Source organism: Buteo buteo, chromosome 6 (genome assembly GCF_964188355.1).
Source record: "Buteo buteo chromosome 6, bButBut1.hap1.1, whole genome shotgun sequence".
NCBI lineage: Eukaryota > Metazoa > Chordata > Aves > Accipitriformes > Accipitridae > Buteo > Buteo buteo.
The window spans coordinates 49,999,520-50,019,911 of NC_134176.1; the positions used below are offsets into that span (position 1 = coordinate 49,999,520).

A 20,392-nucleotide genomic window follows, 5' to 3' on the forward strand; every position below is an offset into this window, starting at 1 on the left:
GACTTCTTAACCTATGGCTATTATTCTCTTTTAAGGAAGCCATTTATCTATGAACTGTATCTGATTCAGATTCCAGAGCAAATTGATTACACACGTCTAATTATCGTATTAGAACTGACACTCAGTTTGATACATCTCACTATACATGACTGTAAATAGCTGTTTCTGTGGTGTATGGGGCTGGGGGTCTCACTCCTTGTTGAAGGAGGACTCGCCAAAGTCTGAGTAATGAATAACTACCCAACACTCAGGAGCTTTTGCAAAGCTTCATTCAAATTATTGTGTTTCCCGACTCAAGGTAGAAATCTAATTTCTCTCAAGATTGCTAAAGCTTCTTAATAAAATGGCTATATCCATTTGGGTTGTAGCTATAAATTTCCCAAGACAAACTGCTATCTGTAAAATGATCCAAATGTTCACAGGCAAAGTTGCACTGGGGTGACAAAGGCATGTCTCTGTCCTTGCAGGAATTCAAAACCTGGCGAGATAAGGCTGCAGGCAACACAATGTAACTTCCAAGTTGGCACTTCTCTGAGAGAGGGGCTAGACCAGATGACCTCCAGAGGTCCCTTTCAACCTAAATTATGCTTCCATAAAATATCACACATATATTTGTATGTGTGTAGAGAGAGTGTGTGCATATGCGTATTTATTTTATACGTAGAGCTTGTGTACGCAATAGGACCAAAAAGCAGATGCCACACTTATTCTTGGTGACTCAAATGGGTGTATTCGTAGCATAAGTTGAGTTTAAGGTAATATTTAGTGTTCAGATGGGAGCAGCAGACCTTGGCGCTTAAAGAATTGTAAAAATAAATTTGCTGCCACCTAGAAATGCTGTTTGCTCACTTCTTGCCCTTAACTGAGACAATGAAAATAGACTGTCTTTTGATTTACTGACAATTTAATTCCCTTTTAGGTTCTTGGGTACTGCAGTTTGGGCAATGTATATAGCCTTGACAAGGAAATTTGTGGATTTCAGATTTTTTTAAAGTGATCCTCTCTATTATTTTCTTCACAGAAATCATGAAACCTATTATTCTGAAGTTTTGTAGAAGCTATTCTTTAAAGAATTTGTGTGAAGACTTTATGCACCTCTTTAATAATGGTAGGATCCCTTCTGTTTTGCATAAGTATCTCCAGGCTACTGAACAAAAGGCAAAGGAAACCTTTCCCTCAGACATTTAAGAGGGAGATGCACAGAACTGCTAGCGTGTGTAATGAATGTTTCTGTTGCTGAGCTCAGCCTGGGCTCCAGGGAGGAAGAGGTATAACCCCTCTCCCCCGTGTGCGTTTGGGGAATGGTAACCACTGGCGGCTCCCCAAACCCACACTTGGCCATTTTTTACCCGCAAACAGAAGAGAATGAGGCAGAGAAGAGCGGGGGGAGATTTATTGACTGAGTAAAATACTGGAAGCCAAGCCTTGGCCAGCTTTGGCAGAGATAATTGTGGGGTGATTTGTGGGTCTGACTTTGATAATCCTCCAAAGCAGGCAGTCTGGCTTTCAGGCAGTGGCTGCATCTCCCAGCATCAAACACAGTCCAGAAAGTGACTTGACCTGACTTTGGGAGAAACAGGAAGAAGCTGCCTGACAACCCATGCAAAATATTTAGCTGAAAAGAACAAACAAGTCTCTGGACAGACAAATAAACAGTGGATTAATTTATGGGTTTTTAATGGTGGAAGAAAAGCCCATTAAATCCAGGCATAAACAACACACATGGAAGCAGCTCAAGACCATGGAAACCAAGCAAGAAATAGCTGTGTTGGGAAAGCATGAGAAGCTCTGGGAAAGGTGTTGGAGGGAAGACCTGCTTGGCTCAGGAGCCTCGCAGAGCGCAACACAACGTTTCACCAGATGCTTTGAGTCTAGCCTCAGGGACAAGTGAGGTGGGAGATGAGCACTGAGGCATATGCAGGGTGGCTGGTAATTCTCATGTGTTTCTGCATTTGGATGGCAACAAGTTCATGCTTTTCACTAACATCTGCACCTAGCAAGACCGCCTAGTCCCTATAGCACATTTCAGATCCTAAAGGCTGTCAGTGACGGATTTTGTAAGACAGCAGTAGGAGGGGATGTTCCCAGTCAATGTCCTCCCTGTTAGCAGCATCAGTCTGGGGGCTGAGTTACAGTGACAGCAATTCATCACGGTGATGCTGCCACCTCCCCTGCTCCCCGGTGCTGAGCCGGGGCTTGTGGAGGAGCAAGGGCTCCTCACTTTGGTGAGCCCTCCCTGCTCATGTGCACCCTGAGCTTCCTCTGTGAAAACCTGTGTGCGGGTGATGAGCCGCAGCAAGGAGAATGTGCAGCAGGACCGTGCGGTAGGGTGGGCTCACTGATCCTGCTCTGGCCTCCGCTGAGCTGGTACTGGGAGCTGAGCTGCTGAAAAGCAGATGAAGACCATCTACAGGGTTGCTGGGACCCAATGAAATGCACAGCCTATTTGCTGAGTAGTTTAATGCTTACTGACTTCTCCTGTCAGTAACAGGACCTCAGTTTCTCAAGAATGCAAAGGCAAGACTTTCAGCCTTTGCTCTTGATTTTGACTTGTCTCAGTGTTTGCCTTTTTAAAAGTGGTGCTTGCCTGCCTGCCTCTGTATCATGAACCCACAGGAGCCAGTGAAGGGAAAGAGTTGAAGCAGGTTACTCCTGGTGCTGCAATAGCTTGAAGGGTAAATAGTTTTAATCTGCTGGACTATCAAGCTTCTACTGTCACTCACTTCCTTTACAAAGTTGCAGCAAATCCAGCTCTGATTTGACTTGCCAGGCTCACCCACATCCCTCACTTTCTCTGGCCCAGAATTCCCTTTTTTGCTTCTTATTTTTCCTTTACCTTTTCAAAACGTGCTGACTTCCTTGACCAAAATGTGCTTGGGCAGCCTGGTGTGCAGCAGAGGAGCTTGAACAGTTAGCGATGTAGTCATCATCTCCCTGACACAAGCGTGTCTGTTTTTCCTATCACCCTCATAGTCTGGGCACACATGTGACTCAGCCATCTCTGTCCTCGCTAAACCTCAAATACTATCCTGTTCCAAACTGCAGGACTTCGGAAAATGAGGTGATAAAAACCATACAAGAAATTCTTTTATTGGTACTTGGGAAGGGTCATGATGGAGGTTTGACAGAAATATTGTTTGAAATTGAGTGGAAATGCAACCTTCCAAAAGGGTAGTTTTTACTGCACCATTCTGAAAAGCCAGAAGTCTCCTCGGAAGATAAGTGAAGGCTGCATTAGCACTCACCCTGAAGACTGGAGACATGTTACTTATTCTTATGCCAGTGAGTTCAAAGAGGATGCCCAAGTAATAAAAAATAGCTGCAAGGGTAAGACCATCTTAAAGCACTAGTTCTATTCAATACAAGGTCTGTTGGAAAGGATAGTGATGAATCCTGTGGGATATACAATGAGCCCAGTCAAATCTCTCATTCAAGGGAAAAGCAGAGGCCTATCAGGGATGGAAAAAATTCTGATCATCAAAGCAAGCTATGTCTTAGAGCTCAGGGACAAAGGAAGAACTGCCAAAAGCCAAGCTGAATTTGACCTTGCAAAGGAAATTAAAATAATAGCAAAAGGTTCTTCAGCCATATAAAGAAAAAAGAAATAAGGAAAGAGGAAGAGAGACTCCTGTGGGATGGGGGTGCGGATGAAATGTAAGACCGTGGTGGAGAATGTAGTGAGTTATTAGCTTTCATCTTCAGGGAGGTTGTTTATGGGGAACCTGTGAGCAAGCCTTTGAGGGTGTGAAAACAAAGTGTGATCCACCTATTAGCAAGCTTCTAACCAACTGCAGTTTGCCCCTTGGGATATTCAAGTAAACCAGCTTCAATTTTGGTTTATCTTACTAGGTCAGGCTTAAAGCTTTAGTGATTCGGAAACAGATTCACAAGCACATTGCTGCCTCAGGGGTGGGTCAGGCAGCTCATCATGGTAAAAATTCAGCTTCAGCACACTTGTCTTTTGCCATGGTGAATTTGTCAGTCATAGATACCCTGCTAGATAGAAAGGGGATTTCTGTTCCAAAGGTCTGAGAGCTGGGAAAATTATATGGCTAAGAGCTAAGGTGAATTGAAGCAAGCCTGATGATTACATCAATTAATTCTTGTGTCTTCCACTTTGAAAGAATTACTTTTTTAGGCTGCAGTCACTTTAAACTCTTAAGCCCACGCTGCTGCTGAGATGGGACACTTTCCTCCTGTCTCTCCCTGACTTCCCATTCCCACTCCCTATCTTTGTGCTGGCATTAGCTGCTATGTGGAGGGATCAGAGGACTGATCCAGCAGAAAACCAGTTTGCCATCTCCATCCATCCTTGGGGAAAAAAGAGAAAAGTTTACAACCTAAATGTGCTCTACAGTCCTCCAACAGATAGAGCACCTTAGGACCCTGCTGGATATAGGTTTTTATCAGAACTCCTGAAAGATGGAGGAAAGGACATCCATATCTTGGTCTGAACTGATGGAACTTCCCATCCTATAAGTCCATTCTGTTATCCTGCAAAGATGAGTTCTCCTTCCACACCTCAATTTATCCATCAGCAGATTGGTAAAACACTACTTAGGCTCAAAGAAGTATTATTTCAAATTCCTTTGAAAAGTGCTGTACAAATTCACAGTGCATTGTAAATAAAAGCAGATACAAACAGATATGTCTCTAAAATTAGAGTCCATAGAAGATAACTTTTTCAAAGTGATTACTCAACCAGTTCATGTTTGAGAGATGAGAACATGCCCCTTTTAATTTTATTGCATTTTAATTTTTCAGCATGATGCGCAAAAACAATTACTGCCTTCTGCCGAAGAAACAAGTGTTTGAATTTTAGGGAGCAATTTCTTAAGGCTCTTATTAGGGAATGTTTGGCTATGTAATAATTCTGGAATGAAGCTTTCTCATTTAAAGAAAAAATAGCTCCAACAGAGGTGAAACCTAGTAACAGCTAACATTTTCTTTAGGTCTGTCTCATTTTTATTACTGTTGTATCCTGCTCCTTTCTTACTCAGCTCTACTGTCATTGCACAGATGTGCAAGCTGGGCCCCACTCCATAGGTATTACGTGTGTGGGCATTAACATTAACAACAAGAAGAACTCTGAGCACACAGGAGATCTAGAATTTGTCAGCTGGAAATGAGAAACTTGTTGGGTGAAACTGTGGCTCACTGTGATGGAGGAATGGACCTCAGAAGGGAAGAGAGAGATTCCCTTTAAAAGGCTTTTACTGGGGTTCTTGGAAAACAGTGTACCCCAAACCACTAATAATGAAGGAAAGTGCAGGTCTTTATTCTTACTTTTTTTGCCTCGGATAACCTATTGTGCAAAAGATACCTGTTTTTGTAATACATGTGTTAAGAGGATGAAAGGGATAATGCTGTCGCTAAAATCACTTGGTTCTCTTCAGAGATTTTGTGCCTGTTATTCTTTTTAGCAGCTGGGCTAATTAAAAGAGGAGCTAAAACACATACCTGTTTTAGTTTTACTCAGTGTGCTTACTTTATGGGTCGCAGACCTTTGCTGAATAATGAGACTGCTTCTCCTACAGAGTCAGCTAGTATCCTTTCCTGGCCATTAGTGTATGCTTTCACACAGCAGTTAAGAGTAGGGGGAAAAAAAAAAGAAAGGATTTCTATAAAAAAAAAAAATAAATCAAAGCCAATGAGTGAACACAGGGGGAAATCTACTATACTAAGCTGAATCTGTCCACTTAATAAATGTGCATTAACTCGACTGTCTTTTTTAAGTCCCAAATGCAGGATTGTGTTGAAAGCAGACTAAACTACTACAGAAGGTATATTCTGTTTAAGAAATGCATTGAAAACCTGTCTAGTATAAGTATGACTGTGTTCTGCTGGATAAGACCACCATTGTCTTAAGCTCTACCTTTTTAACAATTCAGATGATCATGTTTCACATAGAAAAAAAAGGCTAATGCACATTCTCCTTTGATTCAGGAATTGGGGTCTGCCTAATGTTTTCAAATAGGAGGGTCTCTGTTCCAGGGTCCCTGTTTTCATGTCGTGTTTAGTAGCTATAAATTCAGACATAAATAGTCCTGATGTTGTTCCTGATAGGCCATAGGTTTGCTTCACCGTGCTCCTACAATAGTGCCTTTTTTACATTTGTAAGCTTCTATTCTTAACTAGGCTATGACAAACAAATCATAAACTCCCAACACCTCTGCTCCAAGGAGGGAAGAATCATTAGTTTAATAAAAAAATTATTTTTGAGGTCTCCATTGGGTCCTTAACAGGTTTTCCCATGTGACTTCCAAAGCTTGTAGCTCTCTCCGCACTGCCTTGTTCTGCTTTGCCCGTGACAAAAATCAAGTATCTTGGTGTAACTAAAAGGAAAGCCAAATAAAAATTGCGCTTCCTATTTGTGAGGTCTAGACTTTGCCCATCTAAGCGCTATAATGGTGGGTTAATGCAAAACCAGCATTAACACAAATAGCTCTAGGGTTTTCTGTTTCCAGTCTTAACTGAAAACAGGACTGTCAACTCGGTCTTTCTACATGTTAAAGCCTCAGTAATCCCACTACCCCTCACCCAACATTGCCCCAGTTGTGGTGGCCAACTGGTTGTGTCATTTCCACCATTTTCCTCTTTCAATAAACCTGCATGCCCTGCAGCCCCTCCTCTTGCCTGCTCTACCCACTGCTGCAGAGAGGACTGACAGGTAGCTATTCCTGTCGGAAACTTCCCGTTCCCTTTCTTCCTACATTTCAGCAGCCCTTCTTCCCTCATGGTAAGCTGTAACATGCAAAACAGAGCCGTACTCCACACCTCCCAAGTCAAAACTCTGGTGCTTTCCCATTTTCTTGTACCAAAGCCTTATATCCCCTCCTTTCCCTCTAGGGACAGGCTGGTTGGCCCACAGGCCCAGAGAACTGCACCAGATGTTCGTGCCTCCACCACACTTCAGATCCAGTTCCAGTTTAAACCTCAATCTCCTCTGCATGCATCTTCCCCTTGCCCTCAAAACACCACACAGCTTCCTTTTACTGTATCTTTTTGCCATAGTTGGATTTAAATTACAGGCCATCCATGCCACTAGCCAGGATGTTTTTAGCATCTAAAGCAACCTGAAGAAGTCTGCCCTAACCCTCCCCCTCCTTCGGTTTCTTCTCTGTAATTATGAGCTGGCATTTGTGATCTTATTATCGGCACTGTGGCCTCATGTCTTCATCTGAGAAGGGCTGTGACAGGATAAAATAGCCAGGGTAAGGTGGTTGCAACATTACCCTTCAGGCCTTGATTTCTCTCTGGGACAGAGGAGCTTATTCTGGCCAGAAAATTTGTACTGGTGTGATCGGGAAGAGATTTTGTTATCTCTGCGCTGCAGGACAAGGAACCGGAACAGGTAATGAATGTAGTGCTTTCGAGTTAGTGACAGCATCGATGAGGTTTGAGAGATCCCAGCCTTTGCTAATGGGTTCTGGGGGGCAAAGCCGGACTTCTGCAATGGGGGAGAATATTTGGAAATCTGTGGAGAAGAAGCAGCTGCAGTACCGAAATTCATGACCACATAACATGAGAACGTGCTTGTGTTATAAACATGGAGGAGTGGTGCTGGACCTGTCCTGAGGGCTTGCTTGCTGTAACGGTGTGAGACCTGGAACACATTGGCAGTTTACTTGCGGTTAACGTTGCCCAGGTAGAAACAGTCCACACAGACAGCGGCAAAGCCCTGAGCCTCCATCTCAAATTTTACTCCCTACAGCTCCCCCGGGGTGTGTAGCCCAGCCCTCACCGAGGGCTGCAGATGCCCTCCGGCTGCCAGCCCTCCGTCCCCACGGATAGCTCGCCTCCCTGCCCTGGGGCGTCCCTCCCCACTTGTCCCCACACCACGTCCCTGGTCCCGCAGGAGGGAGAGGGGCATCCGCATCCCCATGGGAGCTGGTGCTGCCGGCAGCGCCCGCACGGCCCTGCGGTGGTGGGGGCTCTCTCTGGGCCGATGGAGAGCCAAAATCCTGGGCACCAGCAGGCTTGCAGGGACTCTGGGGAGCCCCTTGAGGCCTTGGGGTCGAGAGCGAGTAACCCCAGCTTTTCTCCTAAATAAAAAGCAAGTCTCTTTCTCTTTGTCCGTGCTAGGAACCTAAACATGTGAACTGAAGTAACCCATTTGCTAAGATTGAATGCATCTGGATGTGTCTGAGTGCATCTGGCCTCCACTTCTCTAGACAGAGGCTGGAGGGGGAGGGGAAGAGAGGTTGGGAAGGGTTTAGATAGGCAGAAACACATACAAACACACATATATTTTTAAGGAAATATGAGTCACTTGCACTTCAAGTTTACTCCAAAAATCAATTCCCAGCCCTCCCCGACTCCTGCCCCCAACTCTCAAGGCAGGCCCTGTGCAACTGGGTGTGATAAATATGGACAAAAATTGGATACATCTGTGGGGAGGAGGCAAAATGCTATTTTCCAACCTGCCCTGACATGCTAAGGCCACCACGCTTTTGAACCGCTCCCCCAGCTCCGAGTGCCCCTCCCGCCGCTGCCGGAGGGGAGCTCCTGGCCCCCTCCTCACGCTGCCGGCTGTGTGCCGGGCGAGCGCCCGCGCCGGCCGCTCCGCCGGCAGCGGGGCAGGGGAGGCAAGGTGAGGAAGGAGAGGGGCTGAGGGGGACGGCTCTCCTCCACGTGTCCCACGGGCCCTCCTCACGCTGTTTCTGGCACGTTAGGAGCCGGCGTCAGGGGAAACCGGCGTCGTCCCTCCCAAGCTCGCGGCCCCATGGCCCTCGCGGCCCGTTGCCTGTCGTCCTTCCTCCCGCCTCCCCTCGCCACTGCTGCCGAGGAGGCCCCCAGCAGCCCGATGGTCTCTCTCTTGCCCCGAGAGAGACCTGCTGCCCCCACGGCAGGAGAGATTCATTGCCCACCAAGCCCGGCGCCTGGGGCTGCTCCACCACTGGCAGGGCTATTCCTGTGCCACTCCGGCACGTGCCGCAGAGCCACCTCACCTGGCCAGCGTGCGAGGTGGCACCTGGCTGAGGGACGGGCCGCCATGGGGACGTGTTGGCGCACGTGGATGGAGGTGTGGAGACGCTCTCCGTGCTCATGCCCCAGGGGGACACTTCGGCAGGAGGACAGTCCCCCAGGCACCGGTGGCCAGCCTGGTGGGGAGACGTCCCTGGTCACCACCTGCACCCTGGGCCCTGAGGGGCTGGCGGGGAAGGGCGCTGAAGGGGCAGACCCTCTGCCGCTGCCCCTGGAGAGGCAGGCTCTGAAGCGCTGGCCTTGACAGCCGTTATTTATAGCCATCGCCGTCAGCACGGCTGCATACCTGACAGCTCCCCCGGTAAGAGGGGGAGATTACCTTGCTGGCAGTGCCGCAGTCTGCGGCAGCTTGAAGGGTGTGTGATGTGGGGGCACCTCACCTCCCAGTCCTAAGGGCTGCAGCTCCCGAGAAAACAGCCTGCAACGCTGACAGCTAGCTGCTGCAAGCAGCTCCAGCCGCTTCCAGGTGTAAACAGCCCACGTTTGCGGCCGTAACAACAGCAAATTTGCACTCAACAGCAAATGCTCTTTGCTTAACCTTATCAAGAAGAAACCATACATGCTGGTTCAGCATAAACTGGAGCAAGGCTTGAGTATAAAAAAGATCATTCTGCTTTAACGAGGCTTCCCCTTTGAAAGAATAATATTGGCAGAACTAAAGCCCAGATCGGAAACAATGTGTGGCTTTTGTTTTCTTTTTTTCCTTCACTTTTTCCCTCCCTTGCCTTCATTCTTGGTGTTGGGGCTGGAGAGGAAAGTCTCTGTCTTGCCAAACTAAACAAATAACGCTTTACAATTCAGAGACTTAAATGCCTCTTTTTATCATCATTTCCTTAGCACTGAGTGTTGAGAAAATAAAGCAGTAGTAAGCGAAGTGATTGCATACCCTTTTCTTGATGGCCATTGGCAAACAAATCCAGTCAGTTGTTTCTCTTTAAAGCTATAAAGTTTGCCTGGAAATCATCCCTGGGCAAACCTCCCACCACACACACTTCATGCCAGCAAGGAAAAAATAAATAAAGCGGAGCCCCTTCTTTCTATTATTACCATCCCTGCAGATCTCTCTACTTCCCATGACAGTGCATGAGATCAAACCCCTCTGACCATGCTGAAGGAAAGGGACTCATTCGGCCGTGCCGGGAATGCACACGCTCACTTACGGTACCTCTCGGCAAGCAGGAGATGAGCAGGAGCTGGAGGAGAGTGAGTCCTACATGTGTCCAGGGAGCTCGCTCCATACTGCCCAGGCCAGTGCAGCGGTGTGACTGCTCGGGAAGGGAAAGCAGGCAAACAGCTTTTACTGGGACCTCACCAGCTCCGGGCTGCGAGGGATCTCGGATTTCAGACCTCAGCTCGCTCCCATCCTCACCAGAGGGGAACTACCTTCAAGAGACTTCTCAGGCGTCCAGAAGTACGACGTCACCCCAAACCTCTCCAACTGCTGCCTTAACCCTTTCTGGACTCTGGCAGCCGATCCCTTTTGTGATGGGTTTATTGGCTCAGTGCTCAGCTCCGAGATAGCGATTTTCATCTCCGAAAGAAAGATATTGTAAAGGGGTAAGAAGCAGAAATGTGAATATCTATATGAGTCATCCCAGTTGCTGTGGGTGAGCTGAAGTTACGGACGTCTCCAGGAGGAGGCACTTTGTACGTGCTCCCTTTGGGCTTGCAGGGGTTGGTGCATCCCTGGGGTGCTGGCCCTAACTGCGGGGCTGGGCGTGGGGTGGGTGCAGAGAGGGATTCCTGGCCCGTGATTTTGTCACTGTGCAGCCTGGCCAAGTGACATGTTCCACTTTTCGACGTGCTTAAAATAGCCGTGCATTTTTATGGTGGGGCAGATGAATGAATGAGGCTCACTAAGAGTTCACTCCACAGTGAATGAAAACCACAAAACACAAAAGGAATCACTTGGCATACATGCGCTCGAGCTAGTCAAAACCTTTTTACGGAGTCCATTTCTGCCAGGAAATGCAATTTTGGCAAAATTGAAATGTTTTGTCGGAACAAGTTGATATTGAGGAAGTGTTCAATCCAAACAAAGGAGACCATTTAATTTGGATTTTATCTTTGTGTCATATTTTGTTTTGACTTTTCTATTAGCACATGCTACTGATTTTATCTGGTCTTCAGCCCATGTTTCATAGCAGCATACTTTTTTTTTCTAATATTTTTCTTGCACAATTTTTCAATACTATCCAAAGGAAACATTTCATATTTCTAAATCAGACTTTCTCAATTTCATTTCTCTAGCAAGTTTTCAAAATCTACATATATTGTGAGGGGGAAGAACTGAAATATTGGCATTTGCTTAGTAGAAACTCAAGTATCTCAAAAAGCTTTAACAAATACCTACAGCTGTTTGTAAAGCTCTTAGGCATGTTGAGCAACCTCAAAAATTTGGGAGCAGTAGCCAGTGGAAACCTTGAGTAGTTTACGGCAGTGGAAAATCCATTACACCTTCAGGTGGTCTTTCATGGGGTGAATTCCTTTATCCAGACATCTCTTTAGGTTATGCTTGTCTGTCTACTCTTGACTTTTAACTGTGAACAGTCTTTGTAGTGTTTGTGCACCTTCCATAGAAAACAATACCAAAGTATACATGATCATCTTTTTTCTCTAAATCTCTTAACGCTGATGCAAACCCACCATTAAGAATACTAGTATAAGAAGACCTGAGAGAGATGCCAAGATCTTAACCATTATGGCACATAGTGCTACTCAGAACATGTCAACATAACATGGTACTTGAAGGACATTTTGCACTTAGCTGCCATTTGACTTTCTGCGTGGCTGTGGAACTGATGCTAACTGCAAATACAGTAACGATCATTCAATAAACATATAGTTTCCACTTCTCAAACACCATCTTTTTAACTATTTCAGTATGATCTATAGATACTAATTGTGGTGGGTTAATCTTGGCTAAGGGCCCCCTTCTCAGCAGGACAGAGGGTGAAGATAAAGACAGGGAAGGTGGTTACCAGCTACTGTCACAGGCAAAACAGACTCGACTCGATTTATTCCCAATTAAAATAGCTGTGGATAGTAAGAAACAAAAACGAAATGTAAAACAACACGTTGTGTCCCCCGCCTTCCCCGACTAAGTTTCACACCTTCCCTCCTGACTCCTCTGCCTCCCCTCTGAGCAGCACAGGGGGACGGAGAACTGGGGTTGGGGTCAGTCCGCTGCAGCTCCTCTCTGCTGCTCCTTCCTCCTCGCACTTCTACCCCGCTCCAGCATGGGCTGTCCACAGGCTGTAGTCCTTCAGGAAATATCCACCTGCTCTGGCATGGGGTTCTCCAGGGGCTGTGGTGTGGATATCTGCTCCGGCATGGGCTCTCTCTGTGGGCTGCAGGGGAATCCCTGCTCTGCCTGGAGCTCCTTCTCCCCCTCCTCCATCTCTGACCTTGACGTTCGCAGGGCTGTTTCTCACTTTTTTCCTCTCTTCCTCTGCCTGTCTGGTGGTTTTTGGCCTTTCTTAAACACGCTCTCCCCGAGGTGCCACCAGCCTGGCAGAGGGGCTCAGCTGTGCCCTGTGGCGGGGCTGTTGGAACTGGCTGGAACAGGCTGGAACCGGCTGGAACTGGCTGGAACCGGCTGTGTGAGGCACGGGGCAGTCCCGGCTTCTCCTCAGAGAGGCCCCTGCCGCCCCTGCTGCCAGCACCTTGCCAGGGACACCCATAGAGTAATTTAGTTTCCACACAGCCCTACATTTCATAGTAGCTCCTGTCTCCACCTCTGTCATCAAAGGCAAAATGTTCACAGATTTTGTAAAAGGTGAAGAAACCAAGGCTGTCGAGTGGAAGTCTCTCTCTGGTGACAGGAATAATTGTAACGATGGTCTGTAGCAATCTGAAACCCAAAGTCCTAACAAGCGGACAAGCTTTTCCACCCATCCTGGTGTGTGAGCCATCCTGGCTGGTGCCCCGGGTGCTCAGCAGCTCAGGACCAGGCTACCAAAGCTCTCTAAGTCCCACTGGGCTCTATTATGGTTCAGCTACCACGTTCCCTCGGAGCCCTTGATGGGCACCTCATGCCCCAGAGCCCTGAAACCCTGCCTTGGTGGCCCCCTGCTACTTTCTGATTGCTCACTCATATGCTCAAAACTCTTGCCTCATTCCATCTTTGGATTCCTCTAACAAGCCATTGCTGTTCAGTGGCAGGAAGAAAAAAACTAAGGAAAAAACCTGAAGTCCCCCAAACCAGATGAAAACAGCGAAAACAGGGAACCCTTACCTCTTCGCAAAGAAACACAAACTATTTTCATGTCTGTGGAATCAAGTTTAGTTTGTTTCCTAGCCCTTATTTCTAGCAACCAATTAAATTATTTAACCTAGTAAGTCCTTTTAGGACTGAAAGTTGGATTACGGATATCTGAGGCTTAGGTATCTCTGAGGGGGAGTCTCATGAGGACATAAGCCAAAATCTGGTTTTGGCGTGTGAAGGGAAGGGAAATCCCAGAGCACTGAATAAGGCTGGACACAGGGAGACAGAGTGTTAAGGCCAGACATAGAGGACCTAATACTTAGGTTTCTCATAAAGGCCAGAACCTTTGGGGAAAACATACCCACAAGGGCCACAACTATTTGTTTATTTGAGCCAGCTCCTGTGGTGAGATGTTCAACACAGTAGAAAAGGAGTAGCTGAAGTTGCATCTTTGCCCTGTGCAAGGAGCAGCTCTGCAGGGACACCTTCTGCTTTACGGTAGAAAAGTGGTCTTTCTGTTTTATGGAGGAGTGGGCTAAAGGGGAAGACTGGTAGACCTCTGACTTCTTTTTGTTCTTCTTGTCTCTGAGGGAAGGTAATTATGCCACCAGGAAATATAATTGCACTCAGTGTTACTCTACAGTGCTTAACTTAGCTTGGCACCTTGCAAAATCAGTTTGTTGGTGGATCCACTGCCTCCTTAGAGAATGGCTCAGCAGCCAAAGAAGTGAATTCAGCCATGATCCCACAGATTTGCACATGGCCCCAGGAATGACTCTGGGCAACTTACACAGTGCGCCTGAATGCACTTCTTGCATTCCCATTAAGAGGCAGGGACCAAACCAGGCAGATCACACCGGCCAAATATTTCAGACTGTATGTAATCCTCCATGAAAGAAAGCTAAAAGCTCTTAACCATGTGTCTGTGCTGCTGAGGAATCTCACTGTAGCATTTGGCTGCAATGTTTGTATCTGCCCTATTGCTGAACATACTTAAGAGTAGAGGTTTGAAAATTACATTCCACTGAAACTGAATTGTAAAACAGAGTGCTGCAAAAATTGATAGTTATATATTAATAGTAATTTTAAAGTACCTAGCAATCCATTTCAACCTAGAGTAAAACAAGCCCTTTGGTAATTAATAATTGACCACTGAGTGAATAATTAATACCGCTAACTTGTACTTCTAATAATCCGCCATCAAATCTGAGACATGAAAACACTGTGTGGTCCAATCTGCAAGAACAGAAAGAACACCACCATTTTAATATGGGGAAAAACTGACATGCAGGGAGATGAGCTGAGGTTCATATCCTGAAGCAGTGATGGATCAAGAACTTCACAGTACTTCAGTAACACAGTATGCAGAATACAGTAACTTCACCCCCATTTGGTACTGGAAGCAGTGGACTGTCCTGCTTGGGAGGACTCAGTGAAGAATAACTAGGGATGAATGTATAGTTCTGAATAAAATCAGTTTGGGCTTGAAATAAAATCACTGACTCAGAGCCAGAAGGACTTTTTTTCAGTCTTTGAAATTTTAGTGAACTTTTTATTTCCCCCAATTTTCACAAACCACTGAAATCTCTTGGTTCTGTTACCGGAACATTACCAGAAAACTTTCTTCTTTTGTGATTTCTGCTCAGATGATTCCATCCCAAATGGCCCTGATGGTCTTCCAAAGCTCCAGAGGTTCTGCTGGAAGTAAATCTGTGATTTTCAATGATGTTAGTCATTTACGCTACTACAGATTGGATGCCTTCACAGGGCATCGTTCTTACAAAAACATTTGGAGCCCATTTCTCTCTCTTCTCACAGGCAAGATTCCCACTGAAACTAGTGGAGTCTTCTGCCAAAGAAAGAGTTTGAATCATCAGAGCTCAAACATGCTCCTAGCAGGGTTGGTGGAGTTAGGTCTTGAACTTTAGTGACTGCCCAATAATACCCATCCCACTCAAACAAAATCTGAAGAAACCATTTGAAAGACATTGTAAAAGAAAATGGACCCATCGAGAGGCTGGAAAAGGCTTGTATCTCAGAGGAAAAATGAAGTTCAAATGAAACTGAGACCTGGAGCTTTAATAGTAGCAGCAGGAGCAGTTAATGAAAGATTAGCACAAATGTTTTATTCCTCCCCTCAAAGCATTATTGTCAAATAAGGAGGTCCTTTTAGAGGAGAGATTACAAAGTGTTTGCCTTTAAAATGCAGCTTTTAAAAGAAATCCCAGACCTTACCGTAACATCTGAGGAACATTTTATAAGTATCTAGGAGTATTAAGAATATACTTTGCCCTTTGGGCTTCGAGTTCTGCCAAATGTGTGCAATGCAATATCCAGCATTTATGAACCACAGTAGAATTGCGGCAGCCTACCTACACAGGCACCTACAGGCAAGGGCACTCTTCTGTGCGGCTTTTTCTGGCCTGAGCTCCACAAACTATTCCCATCTCTGTGTGGGATGTTAATCCTCAGTGACTGAAGCATCACAGTCCAAGAAAGCTAAACCGGTGAGAATGGGAGAAGCCAAAAGAGCTAGGAGCTGTAGTGCCAGCACACATTACAGCCCCTGACCTAATGGGACTTGTAATGACAGTGGTAATGCTTGTATTTGTTAAAAAGAATTTTTCAGGAAAATCGAGGTAGTTTAAAGTTTGTGATTCCAAATACATTTCTGGGCAGGTGATCAGCAAAATATGGCCAGAAAAATATGACCTCTTAATGGCACCTAACAAGCAATATGCTTTTTTTTTCAATTGTTAATTCATGTCTTAATCTGTCTGGATGTTTTTTTCAGTGATCCTTCTGTGTTTCACTTCTCTATACAGTCTATGATGATCTTCACCATAGCAACGTGTGAGAAAAGAAACAGGTGGAAGATTTGGTTTGAAATTAAAAGTAGCCAGTACTCAAGCCTACTTAACAATCAGGCAGACACTGAAATTACAGTCTAAAGGGGTAACAAAAAAGGGCTGCAATTACGTACTTCCCTACATGGACATGAACAACCTGTAGATTCAGTCATTCTTGTGATATACATTTTTACTTTGTAGGTTAATAAATAAGGCACCTACCTTAATGAATAAAACTTTTAGTCTGTATAGCAGATTCAAACTGATCACTAAAACAACAGAGACACAGAAAAATAGCAACTGTTTTGCTTATATTTAAGTTGGGCTTATGATTTATGGTCTTGGGTACATATGAGTCAGCATGGAAGCCAAGAAGAGAATATGATTTTGAGACAGAAACCTAACCATGCTCCATCTAGAAAGCCAGCCTAGCACTGCATCATAAAGTCCAGCCAGATGAAAGTGTGCATGAAATAAAGGTCAGAAAAATGTATGTTGGAAGTAACTGGTGGAAGGTCAGCTTTTTAGAGGTGCTGAATGCCTGGTTTTCCAAACTGGAAATGTAAAAGTATAGCACTTCTGGAAATGTGATTCAGATGAGCTGTAACTGTATTGCAGTTAGATAATGGGGTGATTTAAGACTTGAGCAGTGCTGTCTAACAAATTAAGAGCTTAGTTTGAACTGCAGGGGTTTTGTGATTTCCTCTTTCCCTTTCATTGATCCCCATAAAAAACTGAAATTAAGGATTACTTTCTCTGTCCCTGTAGGTCAAATTTGCCAAAATGTCCTTATGAATGTTCTGTGAAAAAGTCTGGTTAGGAACAACTGTGAAATTCTAATTAAAAGGAGTAATGAAATTATTCACCTTTTATACAGTTGTCTTACATGTCATACAAGTAAATAATCAGGAAATGTACAGTAACATGCCATGTATCTTCCCGATGCATCTTTTGGGAGTTCTGTCGTCCATCATTTAACACCCTCTTATGCTAATCATTTCCCAGTTTTTCTGTCCTTCTCCCTTGATTGACTTGACTGACCTTGACAAAAAGGGGGGGACCTGAGAAAGATGACAAAGACAATAAAAATATAATGATTCAGAAAGAGAGAGCAAGATTGCTCAAACTAATGAATGAAGTGGCTGAGATCTTTCAGAGCAGTAGTCAATTCCGAGAACAATTGGACAAGGTCACCAGGGCATTGCAAAATTTGATCTCGATATAAAAAGATATACTGATCAAAATCTCAGGCCAATATGCAGTCATGTCTTCAATTTTATTTAAAAAAAAAGTCATCAGCTTCTTCAACTAGTGCAAAACCAGGTGCTGAAAAGCAAGTTGCTGAAAAGTACCATCTTGTCCACCTCTTCCTGTCCCTATCAGGCATTGATGTGGCAGTTGACAGTCTTGATGATCCTGTTTCCACATATTTATTTTGCATGTCATCCTTGTCATCTTTGACCTCTGGCATGCCAGACCACTATTGATGTTTCACTTAAAAACGGAGGGGGGGGGGGGGAGGGAGGTTTCCTACTAATTTTTTTTTTATTGTTTTTTAGGCAGTGATATTGGGATACAAATCAGAAAGATCGTATGTTGTAACATACTGTCTCTCAGTATTTAAACTGTGTGTAATTCTGAAGCACAGATCCCACCCACCGCCCTTACATTAATTCCCTTGGGAAAATTTGTTTTGCTATCTGTCAAATCACTAACTGTCGCACTTTTCAGGAATACATGCTCAGTGAGTAGTAGGATATGTTAGTAACAGGAAATCCCCCTTGGTGCATCTAATGCCACAAAAAAAATGCATCTTAATATAATTCTGTTACTTATAGGTATATAAGCTGGGGAGATTTAGAAGATTTATAAGCTGTTAATCAAGGAAAAAGACACTACGCACAACAAACACAAGCTAAAAAGTTCATTCAGGTTAATGGAAAACCTTGTACAGCTCATAAGACCTCTGAAATATCCATGAAGATACTACATAGTACTGATCGCAATGGTATTTTAAGCTCTGACCTAGCAAAGACTTAAGCATGTGCTTAACTTCAGTTAAATCAGTAGTCCCACTGAATTCAGTGGGGCTGAATGACACTTTTTTAAGTTTTTGAATCCTAAAGGTCTTAGCGGATAACCATAACTGAAACTGGGAGAAGTGACAACGTCAGGGATCACACAGAAAGCTTTCTGCCCAAGTCCTCGGCTGGCTGGACTTCCCGCACCTCCAGAGGTGTGGAGCTTTGCTATCATTACTGCAGTTGCTGCCCTCAGCAGCAAACAGGAATGAAGCTCTCAGTTTGCAGCGTGTTGCCTGCTTTGTACAAGAAATAAAAAGAAATAGATTCCATCAGACCAGGTTTCCCACTGGGATTACCAACAGACTAGCACCAGACCACTACTTCAGAGATATGGAAAGAGCGTCAGGAGTTTCTAAATAAGACAGCTTTCAACATTCATTGTTAATAGGTGTATCAGATTTTTTAGTAAATATTTATGTAGCAACCTCCAGGATTAGAAATCAACACTGCTGCTTCCCTTTAAAGATTGAAAAAACTCTGTTGAAGCAAAGTGAAAGATTTTACCATACTGTTGTTGCTCCCTTGACTGTTAACATTCAGTGGTGTGCAAGCTGACAGAGAGGGTATTGATTTTTATTACTTTGAACATTTCTTTGTAGAAGAGAAGCAACAAAAAGGAGTGAAAAGAAATAATAGCAATTCTTGTTTTCTCCAGCAGGACTTCGATCTTACAAGTTTAAGCAGTGAAAGAAAGGAATCGTCTATTCCATTGCACTCTTTCCTGCTAGAAAATCCACATTTCTCCATTCTTGTTATTATTTCTCTATCTTGAAAACACAATGAGAGCATATGCCTCATGACAGCATAGTTTTAAACTTCTGATATCAATTCATGGCTCCTGGAGACCTTACTGAACTCCCATTGCACTGTAATACACAAAATTGTGCAAGGAAAGAAAAGTGTACACAGAGAAATCTGCTTCTAGAAGTCTGCTTCAGGAAGGACCTCAGAAGACCCAGTCTTGGATCCAGTAGAGAATTTTTAGTTTGTGCTAAAAGAGTATTGACTATTGTGGAGGGGTTTCCTGTATGTTTGGTTCTGTCCATAATTCCATTGTTTGTATTGTCATTGTCTTCTGTGTGAAGAATCTCTTGGCCACTGATATTTGGGTTAGGTTTCTCTTCATATATCTTTAATCCAAACCAGCTAGATCTAAAGCCACTGAAGTGAATGGAAAGACTATCACTGAGTTCAGTGGCCTTCAGAGCAGGCCCATAAAGATCCTGATGATTAGCTGATAGAAATTCATCTGAAATCGAAGGCCATGTCTATGCTATGTTGAAACAGAAACCTCTGGTGTGTTTGTGAGCCTGGTTTGTTTCCTCTCCTGCCTGTCTTGAGTTACCTCTTGCCTGGCCTGGACATACATGATCCTATAGATGATGGAAATGGTGGTCCAGCTGTAACTCAGGCCATGCCTGGAAGCTCACCCTATGACAGATAGATAGGCAATTCATTTCCTGGGGCAGTCATGGGACCATCCTTTGCAGGCAATGCAGGCATAGTTAATATGAGTGCACCACTTCAAATGACTTAATCGTCTAGATTCATGTGACTACAGGCAAAAGTCTAAATTAAATATAGTATTTCTTCCTGTATTAAATGTGCTCATGAACAAGGATTTTCCCAAACACTATTGAAACAACCATTAAGAAGAAATTTCCTGTATGGACTGTTTATATCTTAACTATCCAAAGTTGGCTTTTCTATGCCTTCAGAAGTAGCCACTGTCAAAGACAGGAGGACAACTGAGTACATCCAGCTATTTGATCTCTGAGGGAAATTGTCCTATTGTTAATGTCCTCAGCTGTGTTTCCCAAATGTTTTGGCATGTTAAAATTTCTAAACTATGCATCTTTACTGAGACACATAGTAAGCACTGGCTTTTAGACAATTAGTTTGTAAGAGTAGTATCTCAAGGCCGAAGCCAATACTAGCACCTTGAAATGTTTCATTCATTTTCACATGCAGCTTTTATCTCTGCTCTAAACATACAAATGGCACATGCATCATTATGAGTAAGAGATCTTAGGCAGAAGCCTACAATAGCAACTCAATGACCCACTTAATGGGATTGATGCCTATGGTGGAATATCACAATGCATAACTAATGTAGACAGCAATCACCTTCCTTTTTGTAATACGTGGCATTTCTGCTCTTTCAATGGGAGTCAGTCCGTGAAAATTGGTTCTCCTGCCTCATCTATTCCTCATCTAAGGTGTAATTCAACCAACATGTCTCAGTCCTGCCCTCTAGCATTTTG

The 20,392-nt window shown here is 44.4% G+C and overlaps 1 protein-coding gene across 3 annotated transcripts in view; it reads right to left on the reverse strand.

The window, feature by feature from the left end:
• PAMR1 (peptidase domain containing associated with muscle regeneration 1) overlaps positions 1 to 10,372 on the reverse strand; it is a 58,335-nt gene extending 47,963 nt beyond the window's left edge. For all 3 annotated transcript variants that reach the window (XM_075030929.1, XM_075030928.1, XM_075030930.1), the window contains exon 1: positions 10,154 to 10,372. In XM_075030929.1, coding sequence (XP_074887030.1) covers positions 10,154 to 10,226 — 73 coding nt within the window. In that variant the 5' untranslated portion in view covers positions 10,227 to 10,372. The remainder of the gene's footprint in view (positions 1 to 10,153) is intronic.
• Between the last annotated feature and the right edge of the window lie 10,020 nt (positions 10,373 to 20,392).